The sequence below is a fragment of the Silurus aristotelis genome (genome assembly GCF_946808225.1).
Source record: "Silurus aristotelis genome assembly, chromosome: 12".
In the NCBI taxonomy this organism is placed as follows: Eukaryota; Metazoa; Chordata; class Actinopteri; order Siluriformes; family Siluridae; genus Silurus; species Silurus aristotelis.
The window spans coordinates 16,505,646-16,526,494 of record NC_139585.1 but is presented as its reverse complement, the minus strand read 5'-3'; the positions used below and the strand labels follow the sequence as shown (position 1 = coordinate 16,526,494).

Sequence of the window (20,849 nt, the reverse complement as noted above, 5' to 3'; positions counted from 1 at the left end):
CTGAGCCTCCCTCTGTTATTCTACTCACATAGTCATCTGGGGAAAGCCATGAAAAACTATATGATTATTGAATAAAAATTACACATATGAACAGTTTGGACAGTGGACAATCCATTCTAGTGATCAAATGACAAACAGCATATTGTTCCAGGCAAATTCATCAAAAATAAAGGCAATACCTTAGTATGTCCTCCAACTTTAATGTAATTATATGCTATAGGGTCTTTCTGGATGTGCAGTGATCGCAGAAGAGACTCTGGAGCTCCTTTCACAAGCTGGGACAAATAAAGAACACAGAGCCTAAACAACAAGTGCCAAAATATGCTTCTGTATGTACTCATTTTCTGGAACCATTCAAATTTTGCTTCATACAAATAACTAATAATAAAAACAAACTTTAGCTGACTAAGTTAACTAAGTGTAAAACATTTCATACATGAGAAAACAGTCATTTTTCTACAGTAGCATAACACAGTGTAATGTTTATTTTCAGGAGACAGCTATGACATTTGTATTATAAATATAGGTTTGGTAGCATCTGGCTAAAGTGAGTCATCACATCCCAGGCTACAAAGACAAAAACAACCCCACTAACATTGTTCTTCTCAGCTCCCGACTCACCTGGTAGAAGGAGTGAAAACTTCTTTCTCCTTCTTGCTGAAAGATCACTCTAGACTGAAAAGGCAAAAAGGTTTGACTAAAATGAAATAGAGTTTACGTGTACATTTCCCAGCAAGATCATGTTTGAAGTAAATCATTGTAATAAAAGCTGGTCATTTTAAATTTTATACCACAGATTGTATCTTTGATATGTCATTAAGATAAATAAAAATGAAAATAAAAGAAACATAATGACCTTGTTGATATGGTTTAGTTAAAGGAGATCATTGTGTATGGTCTGATAGATGTGTTTACAAAATGCTCTGATGCCTCATATTTATCAGATTATTATATTATATATATAAGGAATTTGTATATTTAATATACTATGTATTTAATCAAATAAGAATATTGCCCTATATAATGTTTAATGGTGGTTAAATAAATAATTCCACCTAGGGGTATAAACCTCAGGCCACGATATAATAGGATTGCGCTTGTTATGGGGACAATTTGATATTTGGCGATAGTACTAATCAAGAAAAACTTGAGAGTTACAGAGGCAGTGTGCTAAATTGTTGTGAAATCTAATACACACACATACTATATTGGCAAAAGCATTCGAACGCTTACCACAAAGTGGAGGCACACAATTGTAAAGGATGTCTTGGCATGTGGTACCATTAAATAATTTCCCTTCACTTGAACTAGAAGACCCAAACCTGTGCACTACCGCCATGCACAAAGTGAGCTCCATGAAGATAACTTTACATGTATTGGAATCGAAGAGTTTTAGTGGCCTGCTATAGCGCTTGATTGGGTAATTTAACGATGTCCAGAGGTACAGGTGGTCATGCCCAAATGCTTACTGAATTGTATCAAATTGAGCATTTTTTTTACTTAAAATTTTGCAACTTACCTTCTCTAACAGGTAATTACTGATATGTCCACCGATGGGGTCTCCCTTAAAGTCAAAGTTGATGTCCATATACTTTCCGAAGCGGCTAGAATTATCATTGCGGTTGGTCTTGGCATTTCCAAAAGCCTCCAGGACACAGTTGGATTTCAGCAGCATGTTTTTCACCCTGAAAATACACACATTGCTTACATTTCTGAAGCTTTTATTGGTCTATTGACGATCAGTTAACCACCTACTGGGCCAGTAATTTTGGGCTAGAAGATGTGAGTGTTGGCTACTGAAATGCGCCAAAGTCTCAGCCTTTACAGACGAATCATGGTGCACTGTGGAAATGACACAGTGCGGTTTAGGGTGGATATATGCTATGTAACATATTTATAGGTCAAACCACAAGGCCTCACAAAGCCTGCATATCTCTGCCATGTCCTGCACAAAGTCCAGCAAAGTCAAGTCAAGTCAAAACTAGTGCTTAGTGCAGCATTTTAGTTTTTTTTTCCCCCCCAGCTCAGAACTATTTTCACTCTATTATACTTATTATACCATACATTACAGGCATTCCTTTTGAGTTGTGAATTTGTCCCTAATTACTTAGATAGCCTACTTACTTGAATAGCCTAAAGATTACAATTTGATAAATCCTCTTTAGGTTCCTGTAAACGCTTCATTATTTTCTGATATGCTAATGATTAGTACATGCAATAATTCAGTATAAATGCCTTAATTAATATATAATATTAATTAAGGCATTTATTAATAAAAGTTAAAATTATATATTTGCTTATTTATGAACCTTACTGAAGAGTTCAGCCTGAGAAAATTTGCTTTCTATTATTAACAGCTATTATGTCAGACATAAGACCTGGCAAAAAGGTGCAAACATTTTTTCACTCACCTCTCCACCTCTGCTCTTTGGCTAGGATTTGTAATAGCAGCAATATATTGCATTATGTATTTACTGGCTTCAGTTTTTCCGGCACCACTCTCCCCTGCAAAGCAAGAATAACACCACAAAAGATCCAAGCATTGGATAAATAGACTCTGTGGATTAAGTATACACTTTAATTGACTTATGCATCTGAAGTAGCATTCACTAAATATTTATTGCATGACTCATATGAAAACGGAAAAAAGAAGCCAATACAGTCCTATATCTCCTCTGACCACTAGATGACACTAAACGGTTCAAATATTTTCACAATGCAGTCATAATCTGTGGTCAGTCAAAATGTTCACTTTTATCAGTGCTTTATATAATAATCCTTAAAACTGCACTTTCTTACACATGAGTCATGTGTCTCACCTCAGAATACTTTCCCTGGCAAAAAAATAAACATGTACAAATGAGTCAGTACTGTGGAAAATCCACAAATACATTGAGTAACACTATTATTGGACACTTTATGGATAGAGTCCAATAATTTGCTATCGGCTGTATGATCTGTTGGATTGTGAAGGACTTTATTCTGTGGTTGGTAAGGAATAAATTCTATGCCAGTGCTGAGTAATTCTACTCTAAACCGCAGATCAAATCAGGCCATATGACATCGTTTAAGCCTGGACTGTGTGTCCAAGGAAATATATGTGTGTAAAAAAAAAAAAAAAAAAGTAGCATTGAGATGACAGGCATATGAGATGTCAAATAGGGTTTTAATTTTATATATATATATATATATATATATATATATATATATATAGATAGATAGATAGATAGATAGATAGATAGATAGATAGATAGATAGATAGATAGATAGATAGATAGAAACATATATAGTTTTCTATACAACTTGCAGTGTCAATAGGTTTATTTTTGTGTTTCTAATTGTCAGTGTAGCCAACCTGAGATAACAATACAGGTGTCTTTATTTCGTCTCTTCATGGCTTTGTATGCAGCATCAGCTATGGCGAAGAGATGAGGCGGGCGCTCATACAGCTCTCGACCCTTGTACTGCTCCACCATGTCCCGTCCATAGATGTTCATGGCACGGTAAGGGTTCACCGAAACCACCACCTCACCAATGTAGCTGTAAATGCGACCCTTTTCAAACCTACAGTATAGAACAATAAGTAAATGTACCTGATCAATACAGCAATGATTCTCAAAATTCACTTGAAGTATTTTATTGAGGTCTGTACTTTGTGTGATTAAAAATGAATGCAAAATACATTCACATTTCTACACACTAGAAAACAAAAAGTCAGGTTAGATAAGGTTTTGACAGTGAACAACTATGAAAAAACTGTCATTGTCTCTCTCACACACAAAGACTATACTCAGGCACACAAATTCTCTATAAATACAAAACACCATCAAAGAGAGTTTGTTGTTATAAAGCACACAGTTCCCTGACAATGTACTTTATCTTGCAGGCACAACTGCAGCACTGCATTATATGCATGGAGTTTGCTGCTACCAGGCAAAAAAGCAAGCCACCAGCTTACAGTCTAGCTGTAGAGCATGGAGAGGTAATAACTAGAAATCTCTGTGTCTAGCTGAAGCAGACTGTTTTGGGCTCAGGCCCCTGGAGAATGAAAGCCTCACTTCCTTCCTCTTCTGAGAAGCCCTGGGTCATGCTCAGAATAAAGCTTTCTTTCTTCTCCACCAGCACCTCTGCCAAGCTCCTTTTGCCCCATCAGGACTTGCAGCGGTTTAAAGCATCACTAGGTCTGTTTATCCAGACATGATGATTGCCTCGCTGCACATTTACAGAATGTAAATGCTTTAAATGCTGTATTTATCTAAAAGTAGGCCATTTTCAGGGTTGGTTTGTTTGAGTTTGGGTTTAAAACACCCTTTAAGCTGTTACACTGTCACAATTTTGTCCCTGTACATGTGTTCTGTTCTGAAGGGGTCAAAAAGAAATGGTGAGAAGTTTTTATTAAAGCACTGAAAATAAATCACCAATCACATCATGTTTTTAATTTGTATTACTCAAAATTTTAACTCGGATATTCTTTCTTTTAAGTCATCAATACCACAGCAATAAAAATAGAATAGGAACAGCACCATTTACATGAAAAAAAAATACTACATATAATTGCCTGCTGTAATTAAGGTTTTAGTAGCATTAAGCTGGCTTTAAACTCCTCTGGAAATCCAGTATATTCTAAAATTCAAAATAGCAGTTAATAGACATATGAAGGATTTTTTTATAAAGCAGTGTAAAACTGCATTCAATTGTATTGAAATTACAAAATATTTCAATACAAATACAACATTATGCTTTGATTGCCACTTCTGTTAATTACACAAAAAAAGAACCAGACATCAGTTAAACCTACGGATAAAACAGTTGGTCAAATATAAAAAAGAAAAAAAAAAACAAGTTTTTTTTTCCCCATATTTTCTTGCTATTTTCCATAAGAGATGCATACAGATGAGAATTTAACGTTCTGCAATGCGTAAATCTAAATCAGACACTTGCCTTAAAAAGTTATTAAGAAATCTCAAATTGACTTGTTTCCTAATTCATAAAAATAGAAATGGTCCACATCAAACTATAACCAAATTATATATGACCATAAAAACACGCCCTTTTGTTTATCACTCTGCTTTAGTCAATTAAACACAGTTATGAAAGCCTAAAAGTGGGATTGTACTGTGTTATTCCCGAGTCAGCTGATTTCTGGGATGATGTAATGTACAACATTATGTGTTGTACATTACAGGTTAAAAAGGTCTGGACACCTGACAACAAACCGGAGCTTCCATAATGTTTGCCATTTCTTTTTTAATTGGAGTGATTATGCATGAAATGACACCTGTGTCTGCTTGTAACCAGTGCAATAATATTTTGATCTTGGGTTGGTAGACTTAGTGATGTGTCTGACATTAACTAAACTTAAGAGACAAACAAACCACAATTTTAATTCACCAAACCAAATAATGCAGATGTAAAAGTGCACATAGAGTGCCAGTATATTTTAATTTGCTTAAAGTTTGAATAGGTAAAATGGTCTCCCAAATCCTCTTAAGCGGCTGCTCAAACAAGCTTTGAAACATTACTGAATTTGATTCGAGACTTATCAGTGGTTAAGGATAAAAATGCTCACAGTCATCTGCAATGTTTAAGTATTACGCTAGGAAAGGCTTGTGTGTGCTGCTGGAGCAGGGCAGAGTGAACAGTGGGTCGCGTGGCAGGGCTGCGATGCTGCCACTGGACCGATTGATGCTTTGAAGGCTGGCAGCCTTTCAGACGGCGTTAAAGGTTCTTTTGTGTCTGTCTCCTGCTCCATTGTTCTCTTGTCAATGCAATGTCTGTGTGTAAGGGGTATAGGTCAGCCCTACACAACAGCCCACCACCAGTGCGCCTTTGTCCAAAATGGCTATAGAAAGTTCACACAACAGAAAAATAGGGAACTCTAAATATCATAGTAATCTGTGTTCATTTATCAAATCACTGGCAGCTTAAACCACTGGCAGCATTCACGTAAAACATGTGGAATCCATGAAAATCCAAATAGTTCCGAAAACATTTTAGATCCCAAAAAAAAGAGTTTTTGATATAATTTATGTATAGCAAGACTCGTTGACTGACAGGCTTTAAATTGTACAAGTGACACACAAATTATTTAAATTACAAGTAGGAAAGAAATAGTTGGTAATCAGTCCATTGAAATGGCAAAAAAAATCTGCAACAGAAAATTCGAAAATGGCAGGTTATTTGATCATTTTGTGGTCTGTGATCTTTGCCATTTATAGCGTTTGTACTCTCATATAATAAAAAATAGTTTTGACCTTAAATAGTAGTATGACCGTAATCTATTTATTGCTAAGTTAACTGTAAGTGACACATCATAAAACACTGAAAGCCAAAAGATACTCTTTATTTAAGCGCTATATTTAAGATAAAGATCATTATGCAGCTATACTATATAGCACTCTGGTTTCTGCAGGTTATGGAATCTATTGGTTTAGACAATACGTCAGAGACATCCTAGTCTTAAAGGACATACAAAATTATTGAATCACTACGTGCAAGAATCCAATGTTTACTTCTTCTATTCCTCTTCATAAAATATCACCAGGCGTTTGGACAGTATGTTACTGAATCACGCCTAAAAGAATAGTGGCATTGAACCAACTCTATAAATGAGATCCTCACTTACCAACAGCACAAAAACAAAGAGTGAACTGCACCTGCTTCACACAGGAGCTGCCATATGTTCCACCAGAGCATCCTGTCCAAAATATGATTGGGTGCCGAAAGACAAATCCTGTGCATAAATCCTGTTGATGCCATGGTATAAAAATAGTCGTAATTAAGTTCCAAACTCATCACCAGTTCCTAGTTGTGGAGGCAGCGGGCCGATACAAAACCAATAGTTAATGAAATACTGCAGAATGAATGATAAAACGGACCCCTTCTTAATCTCGGCTAAATTTAATATATAAAGAAAATATCAGTTTCTGCATACAATATCAACTAACACCATAGAAATGTGTAAGAATAGGAACCCTAAAGCAGAGCTGCAATAGAAGCAAATTTTTTTACATGCTGTTGTGGGAAAATGGCACAAAATGGCAGAGGTTTGAGTTGTGTTTCTTTGGAAAAAGCAAAAAAAATGTTTTTAGACGGGTACATCCTCAACCCTCCTCCTGGCCAGGTTTCCCATCAGGCTTTTAAAAAAGCTATACTGGATACAGATGAAGGTCTGATGAGACAGATGAGTCTGATGCTGTAGCACTTTGCCTCACACTCTCTCTCCATCTAACATTACACATACACCCTCCTCCAAACTCAAGTGAACTCAGAACTTTAGTGAACATACTAAAATGGTAATGAGCTCAATGTTATAAACATGAGGTTTTGTGGAATATGATTAACTCTCCTCCTAGCCCAAATACTCAAATCACACCTGCCATCAAAGGCTGTATTACTTCTAACAAACTGGATTGCCTTCACAGTTATAAAATCCACTTGCATGATTAGCTTTTTTTTTGCCAGCTATAGAGAGTTAACCCTTGTTCACCTAGGACAAGGGGCAAAATGCTCACCGCAGGCCATGTCAGAGCTGCTCCATTTTTAGAGTGGAATTACAGGCCAGGCTGAAGATAACTACTGCTTGCAGTCTTGTTTGGGTGGGTCTCTTTTGTGGTTATTTGTCCATCGTTGTAAAGGTTGGAAAGCAACCAACATTTTCTGACTTCAGTTAAAACTCTAGCAAATATGGAAGCATTGGGAAAGTGTGATATTATATTTCTGGGAGATGCAGTGGCATTGTTCTAGAGGCAAGTGGCACTCCATGTCAGGGTGTGTGTGTGCGTGCGCGTGTGTGTGCATGTTTGTGTGTGTGCGCGTTTGCGTGTTTGGTTTCCCAACAATTTAGTCCACTGCCTCCAAGTTTTCCCTGATTAGCAGTATTGCCAAAAATCACATTGTCGCCTTAATAAGCATATCAGATGGTGGCCTGAGGTTTACACCCTTGTAATTATTATGTGGGATTAGGTGGAATTATTTACACAACAGAAAATAAATACAAATTTTTCAAGCTTTATATTTTCTAAACATTCCTTAAGACTAATAAGCATAATGTAGGGCAATATTCTTATTTGAATGAAAACACAGTACACTATATTGAATTTCACAATTCCTCATATAGAATATAATAATCTGATTAACATGAGGCATTAGAGCATTTTTTAAACATCTATTAAGATACACAATGATCTCCTTTAACAGAACCATATCAACAAGGTCATAATGTTTCTCTTATCCACATTTATAACCCAGATGCCATTTACCATCAATAATTCACTATGACCCAGAAAACTCATCTTAACAAAGTGCATGGTGGCTCTGATCTCATAAATTCACGTCTGTTCAGTGGACTGGATTAATGGTGTTTATGTGTTTTGAATAAAAGATTAACACCACTGCAAGATATTTGTAATAAACAATGAAATGATGCTGTATGGGTACTGAGAGTGTTATAATTGAAAACAAATCCGGCTTGAATTTTAAAATGACAAATGATCGAAATCCGTACATGCTTCATGATTTCATCAAGTGGTGCAGCTCTGCTAGTTTAGTTAAAATGCCTTTAGAACACCCAATAAAGTGGGATATCGATAACTATTAAGATTACAGCTGAAAAATACTATAACACAAAACTTTCAAAAAAATTGAATTCTGTTTTTATTCACTGTATCTTTTATTTGACCTTAGACAACTTTCCTTGGCCTTTCAAAATGATGTCAGCACCAGCCTCCTTCACCCATTTTCTGCCACCAGCCCTGTTTCTCAAACACATCTGGGAGTCGCATTAGTAGAATTTCTGCCAGGGTAACACCCACTTAGTTCTCAACAGCAACTCCCTCACTACGGACAGTTACAGTAGATAAAAAAAATCACAACACCGACCGAGCCAGACAAAGCAGTCTCAGTGGTCAGGTCTAGACTCACTCATCCAGGCATGTTTTTGTCTTTTACGACACACTGATGTAAATGCATTGCAAAAGAGCAGCGGGTAAAAAAAATAAAGACCTGCATGTAGACGATGAGCCAAAAGACGGGAAAATGAGGTCATCCTTTGAAGTGTAAACTGCTGTTTTAAGGACTAACGGCAAAAGTATGCAGTTGGGTTGATTTTTTGGTCCACAAAGCTAAAGCTTAAACCCTTATTAATGCTGTATTGATAGATAGCCAACTATTTGAAATTTGTCACTCTGGCCAGCACCATCCTCTGTGGAGCTGAGATCAGAGCTGCTTTTGTTCTCCTGCCTGCCTGACAATAAGGAGAAAAGGGGCAGGTTTCAGGGGTCTGGTTTCAGAAGTGGGTAATAAAGTGACTCAAGTAGATCTGGTAGTAACACTTGGCTACAGGCCACTTTCACTATAGCACACAGGCTTGATCCCAACCCCAATGCCAAAGAAAAAAAAGTGCTGATGGGACAACAGTCAAAGAAAGAAGGGAAAGAAAAAAAACAGACACAAAAAGATGAGGCCATCCAGCAAACACAGACATTAGTCAGCATGTTATTTCAGGAGAGCGCTAGGATTTTGATCAGGGTCAAATGAAAAGGCATACAGAGAGACTAAGAGAGAAATTAAATGAAAAAGGGTCTTAAAGAAACAAGGATAGACTCTTTCTTTACTTTAAATGAATGAAATTAGGGAAACAAAGTGATCTTTGAAGTGCTCTTGAAGTTTGAGTCATGCCCAGAATGTGTTCAAAGAGCTAAAGGTAGCGGACATCCCCTTCAGAGTGAGGTAACCTTTCCACGTTAGCAAGAGCTCACATTTAGGCATCACACTTCTCCAAGTGCTCCTCAAATAAATTAAAGGTTTACTTCTCAGAATATAGTCAGTTTAACCGCAAGGCCTTAATATCCAGTTCAAATAACATGGGGGAATAAAATGCTAGAAAAGAATAGCCATAATCCCATACCATCAGTCTGTTAGTGGTACTGCTCAGACATCTATTGCTTTTTTTTTGTTTTCCGAAACCAATTTAAAAACAGAAACGTGAAGCTTTTGCACCAATCACGTGCCAGTATAATCACATACTATTCCTCAGTACAAATCTGGAGCAAATAAAAAACATGAGAAAGAAAAACAGACACCAAGCGATTGAGGAATCAGCTGCCACCCTAAAAATAGCAAAACTATAAACACAAAGGAACAAAGAATGAAACGGAAAAGGAGAAAGGAAAGAGAGCATCTCAAACAGTACTAGTTCTCGTACTGCCACAAATGAGCGATCTATACATTTTAGATTTTATTTTGAGGCACAATAAGGGCCAAAATGCACAGTCCTGTTTACATAAGGCCAGGAATGTGTTTCAGATTATTAGGTTTGTATGGAAATTCTTGTGGTGAGACTAACCCTTTTCTTTGCCTGTAAGTAAGAGAAAGGGGCCTGTTTTTTTTTTTTTGTTTTTTGTTTTTTGTAAGGAAAAGAAAAAGAAAGAAAGAAAACCAGCCTCTAATCCAGCCTTTCAGGAAAAGAGAAATATTTTTACCATTACAGAGTAGGCTTACTGGGTTTTTTTTGTGATGGGAGCATAGGAATTGGTTAGGGTAAAATACTAAATATTTACATGTGGGAAAGTGAAAGTGTGAAAGTATGGGCAGAGCAATCACAATTATACGTGCTGATGCAAATATATGTTGTTCGGCTGTAGCACAAAATGCCAAAACTCTTCACAATCATAGCTTTTATATGCATTGATATTTGGTTCACAAAGCATGTAAAAACGCCAAAATATTATAATCTTTATTTAAAATAGTAAATGCCTTGTTACCACAGATCATTAACATTTTAGTCTGCCTCCACCCAAACAACAATCAGCACTGCAGTGCTGTGTTCTTTATCTGTCTGTTTTTATTATTTAGAGAAACAAAGAGGGAACTATGGGAGAGTTGGAAAAAGAAGAAGCCCTGACTGTGGGCAAGCATGCCACTGCTCCAGACTCTAGAGAGCAGATAGATCTCTGGGCCAAGGATCTTAATATAGGATAGCAAGAGGTGAATTCCCCAGGCTTTTAACAAAGTCTATGGGAAGGAAAAAAAAACAAACAAAAAAAAAAAAAACACTTTCAGTGATGTTCTGGAAATATATATATATTTTTTTTTTAAAAGCACCCTTCCAAATTTCTCTACACAGACAACATTGTGTGCACTTGAATGGAATGGTTTCCTTTTCCATTCATCTTTATGCAAAAAAGGAAATAGAAGATGGACCTTTAACACTGTGTTAAGCTTGGTTCATTGCACCTGAGCTCCAAGGAGACTTTGATCGGTCTGCCTGCTCTGCAAAGAAGGAATCAGGTTGCCATGTGTCACAGCTGGGATCCACACAGCAAGAGTCTGCTGTTAAGGCAACAAGTGAATGGTTACACCTCCGAAATGGGAGAGGCACAGTGCCCATTTTTCCTATAGTTTCACAGTTGCATAGAAAATAAACACTTAAAATCCCTAAGAACCAGCTGATCAGGTTCTAGTGGCATTCCAGTCCTAAAAGAACACCTCAGTGACTGCTTGCATTCACCTGATACTTTATGAGCTTCAACTTAACATTGTCTCAGACAACGCATTCTCCATTAGTTATGGACAAAAGACTTTCAAACAGGATCAGACGCACAGGAACCAGATCAGATAGCAGACCGATGTTTTCTTCTTTCACAGTGAATTATATGGATGATTTGTCTAGTCTTGTTCTAAAGAACGTATGAAGGTCTTCCTCCAAAAATTATCTGGTAAATGTGTGATATTCTGCAAAGATTAAGAGCTCTGCTTTAGATAGAAAATTACAAATAAGCAATAGATAATGTCCAAATATCACGGCAGTGTATTTTTGGGATAAAGTATGCCAAAACATTGATAATTTGCTTTTAATGTTAATTTTTGTTATTCTAACAAGAATGGGGAGGGGCAGACACCATTTCTAACATTGGTGTCTAACAAAACTATAAACCAGATCTACTTTTTGTAAAAAAAAAATTATTTTAATTACCACTTCAGGCGAAATGTCCTTAAAGACTGTCTCCGGATGTGTGTGAGACAGAGAGGTAATGGGGAAGAGCAAGTCATACTTTCGACATGGTGTAATGGTTATCAGCTATTTCATCTGCATTATCAGGGGTGCTGCCGGAAAAAAATCCTGAAAATGTCCCAGACAGCCCTCAGAATTGTTTTTGGAAATGTGCAGAAGTTTCTCAAGATCCTCGAGGCAGACAAAACACTGCCATATAAAGGCAGGCTGTGATGGCACATACACTACCCAAACAGCATCCTGTTCAACATGTAAGACATGTGTAAACAGCCTCTTGAGCAAACTTAAATTATAAAACACCATGCAGTACTGTATTGACATTTGTTTAGCTTCACACTTTGTGGAGTGTACGTGGTCTCTGACAGCTTAGTGGGGGATACAGGCTTGTAGGTTAAACTCCCCTAAAAGGGAGGTACGCTCATAAAATGTCTACTCTGTTAATCCTAAGAAATGTCCAACTTTAATCCCAAATGGTATGTATTTAGTCGCCTGTTCTCTATAAAATGTCTGCTATTAAAAGACTGACTGGTATTTATAAACAAAGCTAAAAGAATGAAAGGTCAAATGTGTATATAAAAAAAAAAAAAGTAAATGTCATGTTTCCTCCACAGCAATTTGTACAGACTCACTCACCTAAATAAAAGTCAAGCCTTCAAACTATTTCATAACTTTTTATAGGGCAAATTATTAAATGGCAACTTCATTTTTGAGGCATCCTGCTGCTGTATATGGAGGTCCAGACACACAGATGTGGAACAGAGGAAGTAGCAGGAAGCATGCCTGGTCACACCCTCTGCAAATAACAAAGTGAACACGCCATCCCCGGCTTACGGAAAATCAAACACTCTTGGTCTGAAGTAGCTAGAAAGACAGTCTTTAGGGTTTAAAATACAAACATTAAAACATGATGCTATGATATTAGAGTTAATAATCTCTCAAATTGCATTTTCTTAAAGCATTGAGCTTCAACGTAAAGCGAAAGAACAATTAGAAACCATTTAACATTTCATCATTAGCAATACATTTGCTTTTATAAATAATTTTGTCGCTATTGTGATCTTAACAAAGAGATTAAGATTTGAGAAGATTTCCATGATTCACACCCTCTAACCCAAAGCCCATCCCTGCACCCAGCCTGAGCAGGTGCAGTCTGTGGTTAATGCAATCGCTGTGCACAATGCGAAGGAAAAACACAGCAAATAGGTTTATAAAAGAATGCTAATCTCTGTAATTTAGTCTCTCCTTGATGGGTAAATTTACTTTGTACAACACAGCCTAAACTATAGACTTAGGTGTTTTGTTTAGGTGTACAGGGCGGGGGGTTTGTATACATGAAGTATTACGGTAATACAATTTCCAGTTAACCAAGACTACAGAATATAAACTCACAGATAATAAAAACTAAACCCAGACTGATCTGTTATCTGCCACCAAAAATCTTTCAATGATTTATTGAATTTGATCAACTTGCAATTGTTTATACTGTTGTCAAATTTATATATCTAATAGCAGAAAAACTCCAAGTGAACTCGATTTGTAGAGTAAAACGTTGTAATGTTAAAACACTACTTTGGGTCACCTTGGTTTACTACTAGACAACCTGAATTGGGATGAATTAATGAAATTCTCTTAAAGAGATTTTGTTTGTGAATATAACACTAACATATGCTTGTGGGGCATTATTATTTGCTAAAGTGTTTTATAATATACAGCCACGTTAATATTTATATTAAACTGAAATATGGTATAGGTATATACCTTTTTTTGACGATACTGTAAATGAATCAGAAACATAAAAATAAGTAGCAAATTGAACGAAGCAACCGAAACAAATGCTTTATGAATGAGAGAGAGAGAGAGAGAGAGAGAGAGAGAGAGAGAGAGAGAGAGAGAGAGAGAGATTGTATCTTTAATTATTTTAAAAACAGTGAAAACTGATTACCTACATGAAACTTAACACGCATGACTTATTGTTTGAAAGATAAACATGAGCTGTGAGTTACATGTGACACAGACATGTCAGTGTGTAACCCAATGAAGGTGAACTACCGTCATGCTTCTGCTTACCTGAGCTTAAGGTTGGCCAGAAACTCTTCCAAAGACACATTGTCCAGAAGAACAAAATCCGCCTTTCCAAACTCCAAACTTTCGTGTTCCGCCATAATACACTTTGTTTTTGTAAAAACAAACAAACAAACAAACAACAAAAACAAAAAAACACGGCAACTCCAACAAACTTTAAACAAAACAATGGAGCAGTTGAACGCAGCAGAGTACAGACGGCTTTAAGTTAAATTACAACTCATTCTCAGGTCATATATCTGAAATTCACGTACATTTATTACGTGGAATTCAAGTGTAAAAAAAAAAAGAAAATAAACTGCTTTTGGTTATTTCCTGGTTTTCCCTTCCCGAACTCCAGCATAAACCGCGGTTTGTCCTTTAGATCATTTTTAGTGACTTGTTGCTTCTGAGTGTTGAGTTTGTGTTGTCCTGCTAAAGTGAATACAGCTCCATGCCTCTGTTTGTGTGTGAAATTCCCCCAGCTCTTCTGTGACACACACACACTCACTGTAAGAACTGCTCCTCCTCTTCAAGGGCCAGACCTAAACCTTGCAGTGTGTGTGTGTGTGTGTGTGTGTGCGCCCACAGAGCTCCACATGGCTCTGGCACTGTCTTCAGAAGTGAATCACTAAAATCATCACTTTAGCCATGTAAGGCAACCCTTGTGTATGTAGTGGAAACACAGCATGTTCTAGTTGTTTAAAAAAAAATATCTCAGGGAAGTGCAAAGTTCATTTACTTGGTGGAGTGACGTGTTCTGAATAAACACTTAGGCATGTTTGTTAGAAATGAATTTTATTTAACACACCTAGAGTAACTGCCCAATGTACAAGAACATTGTTGAATTTAATGCTGGTGTGTGTTAAATGTGCCTGTGATTGAAAGTTCATGTTGTGGAAGGTCAGACTATTTAACACAAGTGACTTTACTGCCCCACTATGTTCATTACAAGGAATCACAATCCTACACTGCAACCAGAGAACTACACACAATGTTAGGCATGTCAGGCAAGAAAGAAATGATTGTAAAATGCAGAAATGATGGGAAAAAAAATATTTATTCTTTTAGAACTGCCTAGAAAAATAGCAATTTACTTTTATTAGGAATGAGTTACAAAAGGCTGGAACAAAATGAAAACAAAAGCAAAGCAATGAAACAGATTAGACCAGTAACTAGCTAGTTTTGGAAATGCATGTAAACCCACACAAATGCACCCATTAAGCACAATTTAAATTATGTCATTTCTTTAGCCCCATTTGAAAGCTGTATTTTAAAATAACTGACATGGAATAGAAATCGCTTCACAATTTTTATTCACATAGTCACATGGTAGCTAAATTTCTCCATTTATCCGTTCACGGCTGAAAGAAGTGACCCCCCAAATACAATGGTGTTGGAGGCAGAGTTCGCCCAGGAGTTGCCACAAGTGTGAGTCACATATACTAAGGCACCTTTACGCAGAGTGGTCATGTATGTCGAAAGATTTCCTACAGTGTTTGAGATGTTCACTAGAGTATGAGACAGAGCCACCCAATAACCATTCACGACGAGCCACAGGTCAGTTTTAAGCCCACCCCTCCCTGACTGAGTGGAGAAGAAGAACTGATAGATGCCTGTGACTGGAGCTGTGAACACACCTGTGCGGCTGTTGAAGGCCCCACCCACATTCACATAAACCTTCTTGTACTGGATTCGGTTCACTTTGCCAGAGAGTGAGTTAGGGTTGGCAGCAAAGAAGTGCACTTTAACTTTTCTCACTGTAAGAGAAAGCAAAATGTTAAAATAATGGTACAACAGAAATACAATCACTTTATCTAATTTTTTTTTATAAATATTTAGATGATTTAGTTCTACACTATTAAGTTTGACTCTAACGTTCCTGAATTTGCATGTTAAAATTAAGCTAGACTTGGAGAAATCATTTATACTTGCCCTTTTTTTTATAACAAAACCACTTGATCTTGTCTTTGCTCTTACAAATTTCGTTTGTCCTACATGTCCCACAGACAAGAGTGTTAACATCTGAAAAAAGACACACACATACGCACACACATACGCACACACACACACACACACACACACACGCACACACGCACACACACACACACACACACACACACACACACACACACACACAGAAAACAATAATACACAATAGTGAATTAGATCTCTAACATTTTTAAACATTTCGCAATTTGGGTGTGAATGAAGAAAGTCACATTATGACATTTACCTGCACAGTAGGCCAAATGGCAGGTCAGTGGCTGGACAAACTTGTAGATGTAGTAATTCTTGCATGCTTTCACTTGGATGGGAGGAGATTTGAAGGCACAGCAGTTATTGCCCCAGTGGCCACAAACTTTGCGTGTGACAATGCCGTCACGTTTGCGTGGGTGGCCACCTACTAACCACAGGGGGGCATGTGTGCCACAGTGCTCTTTCTTCACACACAATTCAGGCATTTGGATGCTTTTTCCCCTGTAAAACAGGCGATACCATCCTTTCCATTGCACATTGCGATCACACGAAACTTTCTTGGTGGTGTAATTGGTGGCTCTCCAGTCCTGATTAAGTGACTTGTAGTTCTTACAGGGGTCAAGCATGTCATCGATGTCATCATCCTCCTCCAGTTGGGGAAAGGAGTAAAACATGGAGGTGCTGCCTGGTCAAGATAGCAGGGGGTACTAATTCTGATAGTATTTACTAATTTAAAACAATTTAATCCACTTGTAAGTTTCAATATCAATTGTTTCTAGGAAACAATACAACAAACAATCCTTTTCCTTTTATAAATTAAAAAATTAATTTTAAAAATGTATTATTTATATATATATATATATATATATATATATATATATATATATATATATATATATATATATATATATATAATATATATATTTTTTTTTAATATACTGACCTTTTTCCAGGGTAGTCATATTCACCTCCTTATCTGCGGATCCTTGTGTTTGTGTACAATGCATCACCGCCTACACAAATATGTAGAAACTGTGACTCTAATCCAATAATTGTTTTAATAAATCTTATAAAGTTTATACTGCTCTTACCTGCGAAATGTCTTCTTGTTTCTGTTTCATCAGACTTTGGTCATGTCTCAAGGCTTCTATTTCCTGAAGAAATCAGATGGTTTTATTGAAGAGTTTATGGGGTGATACGTTCAACAGACATTGTTTGGTTCTCTTTTACCTTATACATTATTTTGAGATGTTCCTGAAGTGCCTGGTCTTCTTTGCTCCACATTTTCAGTGCAAACTAAAACATATGGTTGTCTCAGTTAGTCAAAGCCATATTTATTATACAATTAATTTGATTAAATCAGAGTATAATAGGCTTTCAAACAGAGTTTTATGTTTAATTCATGCTTACTGATCCTTCAGTTTGCTTTGTGGTGGCCACACAGACCAACAGCACTGACAGCATCTGAATGATTGACACATCCATCTGCATGCAATAAATTCTTACATAAGTAAACATTTTGATAGCACTTATAAACCAGAAAATACACATATGTACACACACACACACATACATAATATACATAATACATAATAACCGATGACCAATAAAAATTATATTTATATATATATATATATATATATATATATATATATATATATATATATATATATATATATATATATATATATATATATAAAATGTATATATAACATATATATTTTATATATATATATATATATATATATATATATATATATATATAATTTGGTTATTGGTCATCGGTTATTATGTATTATAATTATTATTATTATTATTATTATTATTATTATTATTATTATTATTATCATCATCATCATTATCATCATCATCATCATCATCATCATCATTATTATTATTATTATTATTATGATTAATATCATTATTGACAGCTGGTTTCTTACCTTGTCTAACAAATGGTTAAAAATGGAATGCCTAATGTTGTATACTAGACTTTATACTGCACCAGTCCAAGGCGAGCTGTAGAAGGCAAAAAGGGAAGTTAGGCTTTCACACCAGTGTCTTTGGTGTTACACTTCCTATGTAAGATGCTAACGTGTACATGAAAACTTGTTACAGCCCAATACTGCTGATAAGAATCAACAAATAAACAAAATGAGAATTAATAGAAAAAATTCTTAACTTTAGTATATATATATATATATATATATATATATATATATATATATATATATATATATACTGTATATGTATAAGGTGTGTCAGGGGTCAGTTTATTATTATTATTATTATTATTATTATTATTATTATTATTATTATTTAATCATTATTTAATTCAGAGAGTAGTAAATTGAAAACATATAATATTTTTTGGATGTTTTTTTAAACCTAGATATGTGTAATCTGCAAAAAATATCATACAATGAAATGCGTTATAGTAGTATTAAGACTAGTAATATAATAATAAAATCATTATGTAATATATGATTCCTCAAGCTGTTGTATGTTCCAATTCATGATTCTATACTGATTACTTTTGTTTAGTGTATATGGGCTTGGTATTGTATTTACTTAACAGTGTAATGGCCTAATTAATATTGGTATAATCCTTTTAGTAAATATTGACTTGCACTGTGTTATACAAATAACTGACTGTATATCACACTGCATTGGGTAAATTGTATGTTGATAGTAAAAATAGAAAATCTGTTTAAATTCTTATTTAAAAACTGTTTTTCAAGAGTTTTATTCTTGGAGGCAAATTGCATATTGCATTACAAAAATAGTTTTCATGATGCAGTTTAAAAGTTTCCTCTTTGACTGTTTGGGATAGTGCCTATGTAAGTATCAAGCAGCAACCACACATGCTCAGTCATTAGTTAGGCCAAGCTAATTTTGACACTTTCAGCAAAACTTTGATAGGTGAGATCTTGAAATAACACCATTGTACACTGTAGAATGTAACACTGTAAGTCTAGATTTTCGCCTTCCTACATGCACTTTATATGCATTGAACTTTCACGTCCTTGTTGCATTTTCCTACTGAGCATGGTTATATTTGTGACAAAGAAATATTTGAATTTAAAGCTGTATATCATGCAGTACAACAAAACAATAATAAAATAAAAAAAAACATGTTTGGCAAACGATTTCATGTCACAAATTGTAAAAATGTGTTTATCTGTGCAATTAAATATGCAGGAAATCTGTGCAAATAATATTAGAAAAGCTGGTTTTAGGTTCAATAAGTGCATGGAAATAAAGGGTCATGTAACAGGAGTGCAGTAACATAAAAAGAACACAAGATGGCAATAGTGGAATAATAAGTTAGTTTATATTTTAGACGGCTTTGTTCTGTGAATTAATCATATGACATACAGTTCTATTATATACACGTAGTGTGTGTGTGTGTGTGTGTGTGTGTGTGTGTGTGTGTGTTTTAAAAAAAAAATTCTATGCCTATTTTTGTTGCACAGAAAAGAAATGTTGCACATATAATTCTTCATGTAATGTGATAGACGGATACATGTGAATGTCTCGTTTCTCACTTGACATTGCTTGACATTGCTTCAAGTGTTAGAAATAGGTCAGTAAATAAGACTGCAGAATAAATGATCACAAGTGCACAAGCAGTAATGTGACGGAAAGAACATGAGGGTGACAGCACCATCAGCAGTCGTCATGAGCAGAGTGCAGAGCCATGCCAGGCATTCCACATGACACAACACACTCTGTGACACACAGATTAGAAGTGGCTAAACGAAACACACTTCTGACCCTTCTCCACTTTGCAATGCACATTCTGCTGTTGGTGGTGGATTTGTTTTTCCCCCTGATGATTTCCTCGAACTGGCTCAATGCAGCAATTCTCTTCTGTGCTTGCACGACTTTGTCATTTTTCACACCATCTTGGAACACACACTGTGTCCATCTAGTAAAAAAAAATAACTTTCTTGTGTCATTCTCCTAATGCCATTTCCTTGATATTCTGTAAAAATGTGTGTTACGTTGAGGTTTAGTCCCTATTAAGCTACTACAGCAAACTGGTTCATCTAACCAGAGAGACACAGTGTACCATGTAGTGTATGTGAGCTGAGCTGTGTTCTTTTAACATTCATAGAAAAGAGGCTCTCATTTGCTTCTTCTCACACAATGAGTCACTGCAGCTAAACAACACACTTATTCTGACTGGTCGCATTTATCTTGTGTTATAACATTCATATCATGATAAACGTGATCTCTTTCATCATAACACTGTCCCCACTTATAAAGAATTAGGGGCCTTAGTGAATAGTGTGAAGTAAATATGAATATGAAAATGATGTAAACCATGCAGTATTTTATGGCCTGAACATACTTTTCTAACCATAAGTTATGATTTTCAACTCAATTTTGTCATTCAATTTAACAAATTCTCAACTCATACTATTTAAGACCCCTTCATTCCTTATGATGGAAGCCTGTTAATTTCCTTTTTCTCTATTTTTGGCTTCATCAAAGATTGTATTCCATTCAGAGTAAGATTGTATTCCATTCAGTCAATCCAGATAAACGTCAGCATACTTTACCTTACCTTTTTATAGGAAGTTGTTTACTGCACAAGCCAATAACCTTTGGCTTAATTGGCATATGGCCAGCATGTGGACACACAGTTGCTATTATGTTAGGGAATGGTTTAAAACTCAGGCTTCACTTTACAGTTTACATTAAAGACCACTAGCACCATGTTGGTTAGCAAAGGATTGCATGAGTAATGAAGCGCATTGACTAAAGAAAAAACAATTTGGTATGTTTT

At 35.8% G+C, this 20,849-nt stretch overlaps 2 protein-coding genes across 2 annotated transcripts in view; both read right to left on the bottom strand.

The window, feature by feature from the left end:
- myo1d (myosin 1D) overlaps positions 1–14,585 on the bottom strand; it is a 55,677-nt gene extending 41,092 nt beyond the window's left edge. The window contains exons 1-6 of the mRNA XM_083557348.1: positions 14,081–14,585; positions 3,356–3,564; positions 2,412–2,505; positions 1,520–1,685; positions 622–675; positions 180–275 (exon numbers count right to left, since the gene is read on the bottom strand). Of these exons, the coding sequence (XP_083413474.1) occupies positions 180–275; positions 622–675; positions 1,520–1,685; positions 2,412–2,505; positions 3,356–3,564; positions 14,081–14,175 (714 nt within the window). The 5' untranslated portion in view covers positions 14,176–14,585. The remainder of the gene's footprint in view (positions 1–179; positions 276–621; positions 676–1,519; positions 1,686–2,411; positions 2,506–3,355; positions 3,565–14,080) is intronic.
- Positions 14,586–15,281: 696 nt separating this feature from the next.
- Positions 15,282–20,685, bottom strand: LOC310734877 (uncharacterized protein). Its single transcript, XM_083557347.1, has 9 exons — positions 20,628–20,685; positions 17,998–18,073; positions 17,465–17,539; positions 17,285–17,350; positions 17,146–17,208; positions 16,998–17,067; positions 16,311–16,739; positions 16,006–16,099; positions 15,282–15,830 (listed from the first exon to the last, which is right to left on the bottom strand). Exons 3-9 carry the CDS (start codon positions 17,537–17,539, stop codon positions 15,425–15,427), a joined length of 1,203 nt encoding a protein of 400 aa, XP_083413473.1. The 5' UTR covers positions 17,998–18,073; positions 20,628–20,685; the 3' UTR covers positions 15,282–15,424.
- Between the last annotated feature and the right edge of the window lie 164 nt (positions 20,686–20,849).

Coding starts and splice junctions, on each gene's coding strand:
- LOC310734877 (XM_083557347.1), bottom strand. CDS start 17,539: ATGGATGTGTCAATCATTCAGATGCTGTCAGTGCTGTTGGTCTGTGTG. Junction 17,068..17,145: donor AACAAGAAGACATTTCGCAG/GTAAGAGCAGTA, acceptor ATATTTGTGTAG/GCGGTGATGCATTGTACACA. Junction 16,740..16,997: donor TATGACTACCCTGGAAAAAG/GTCAGTATATTA, acceptor TATCTTGACCAG/GCAGCACCTCCATGTTTTAC.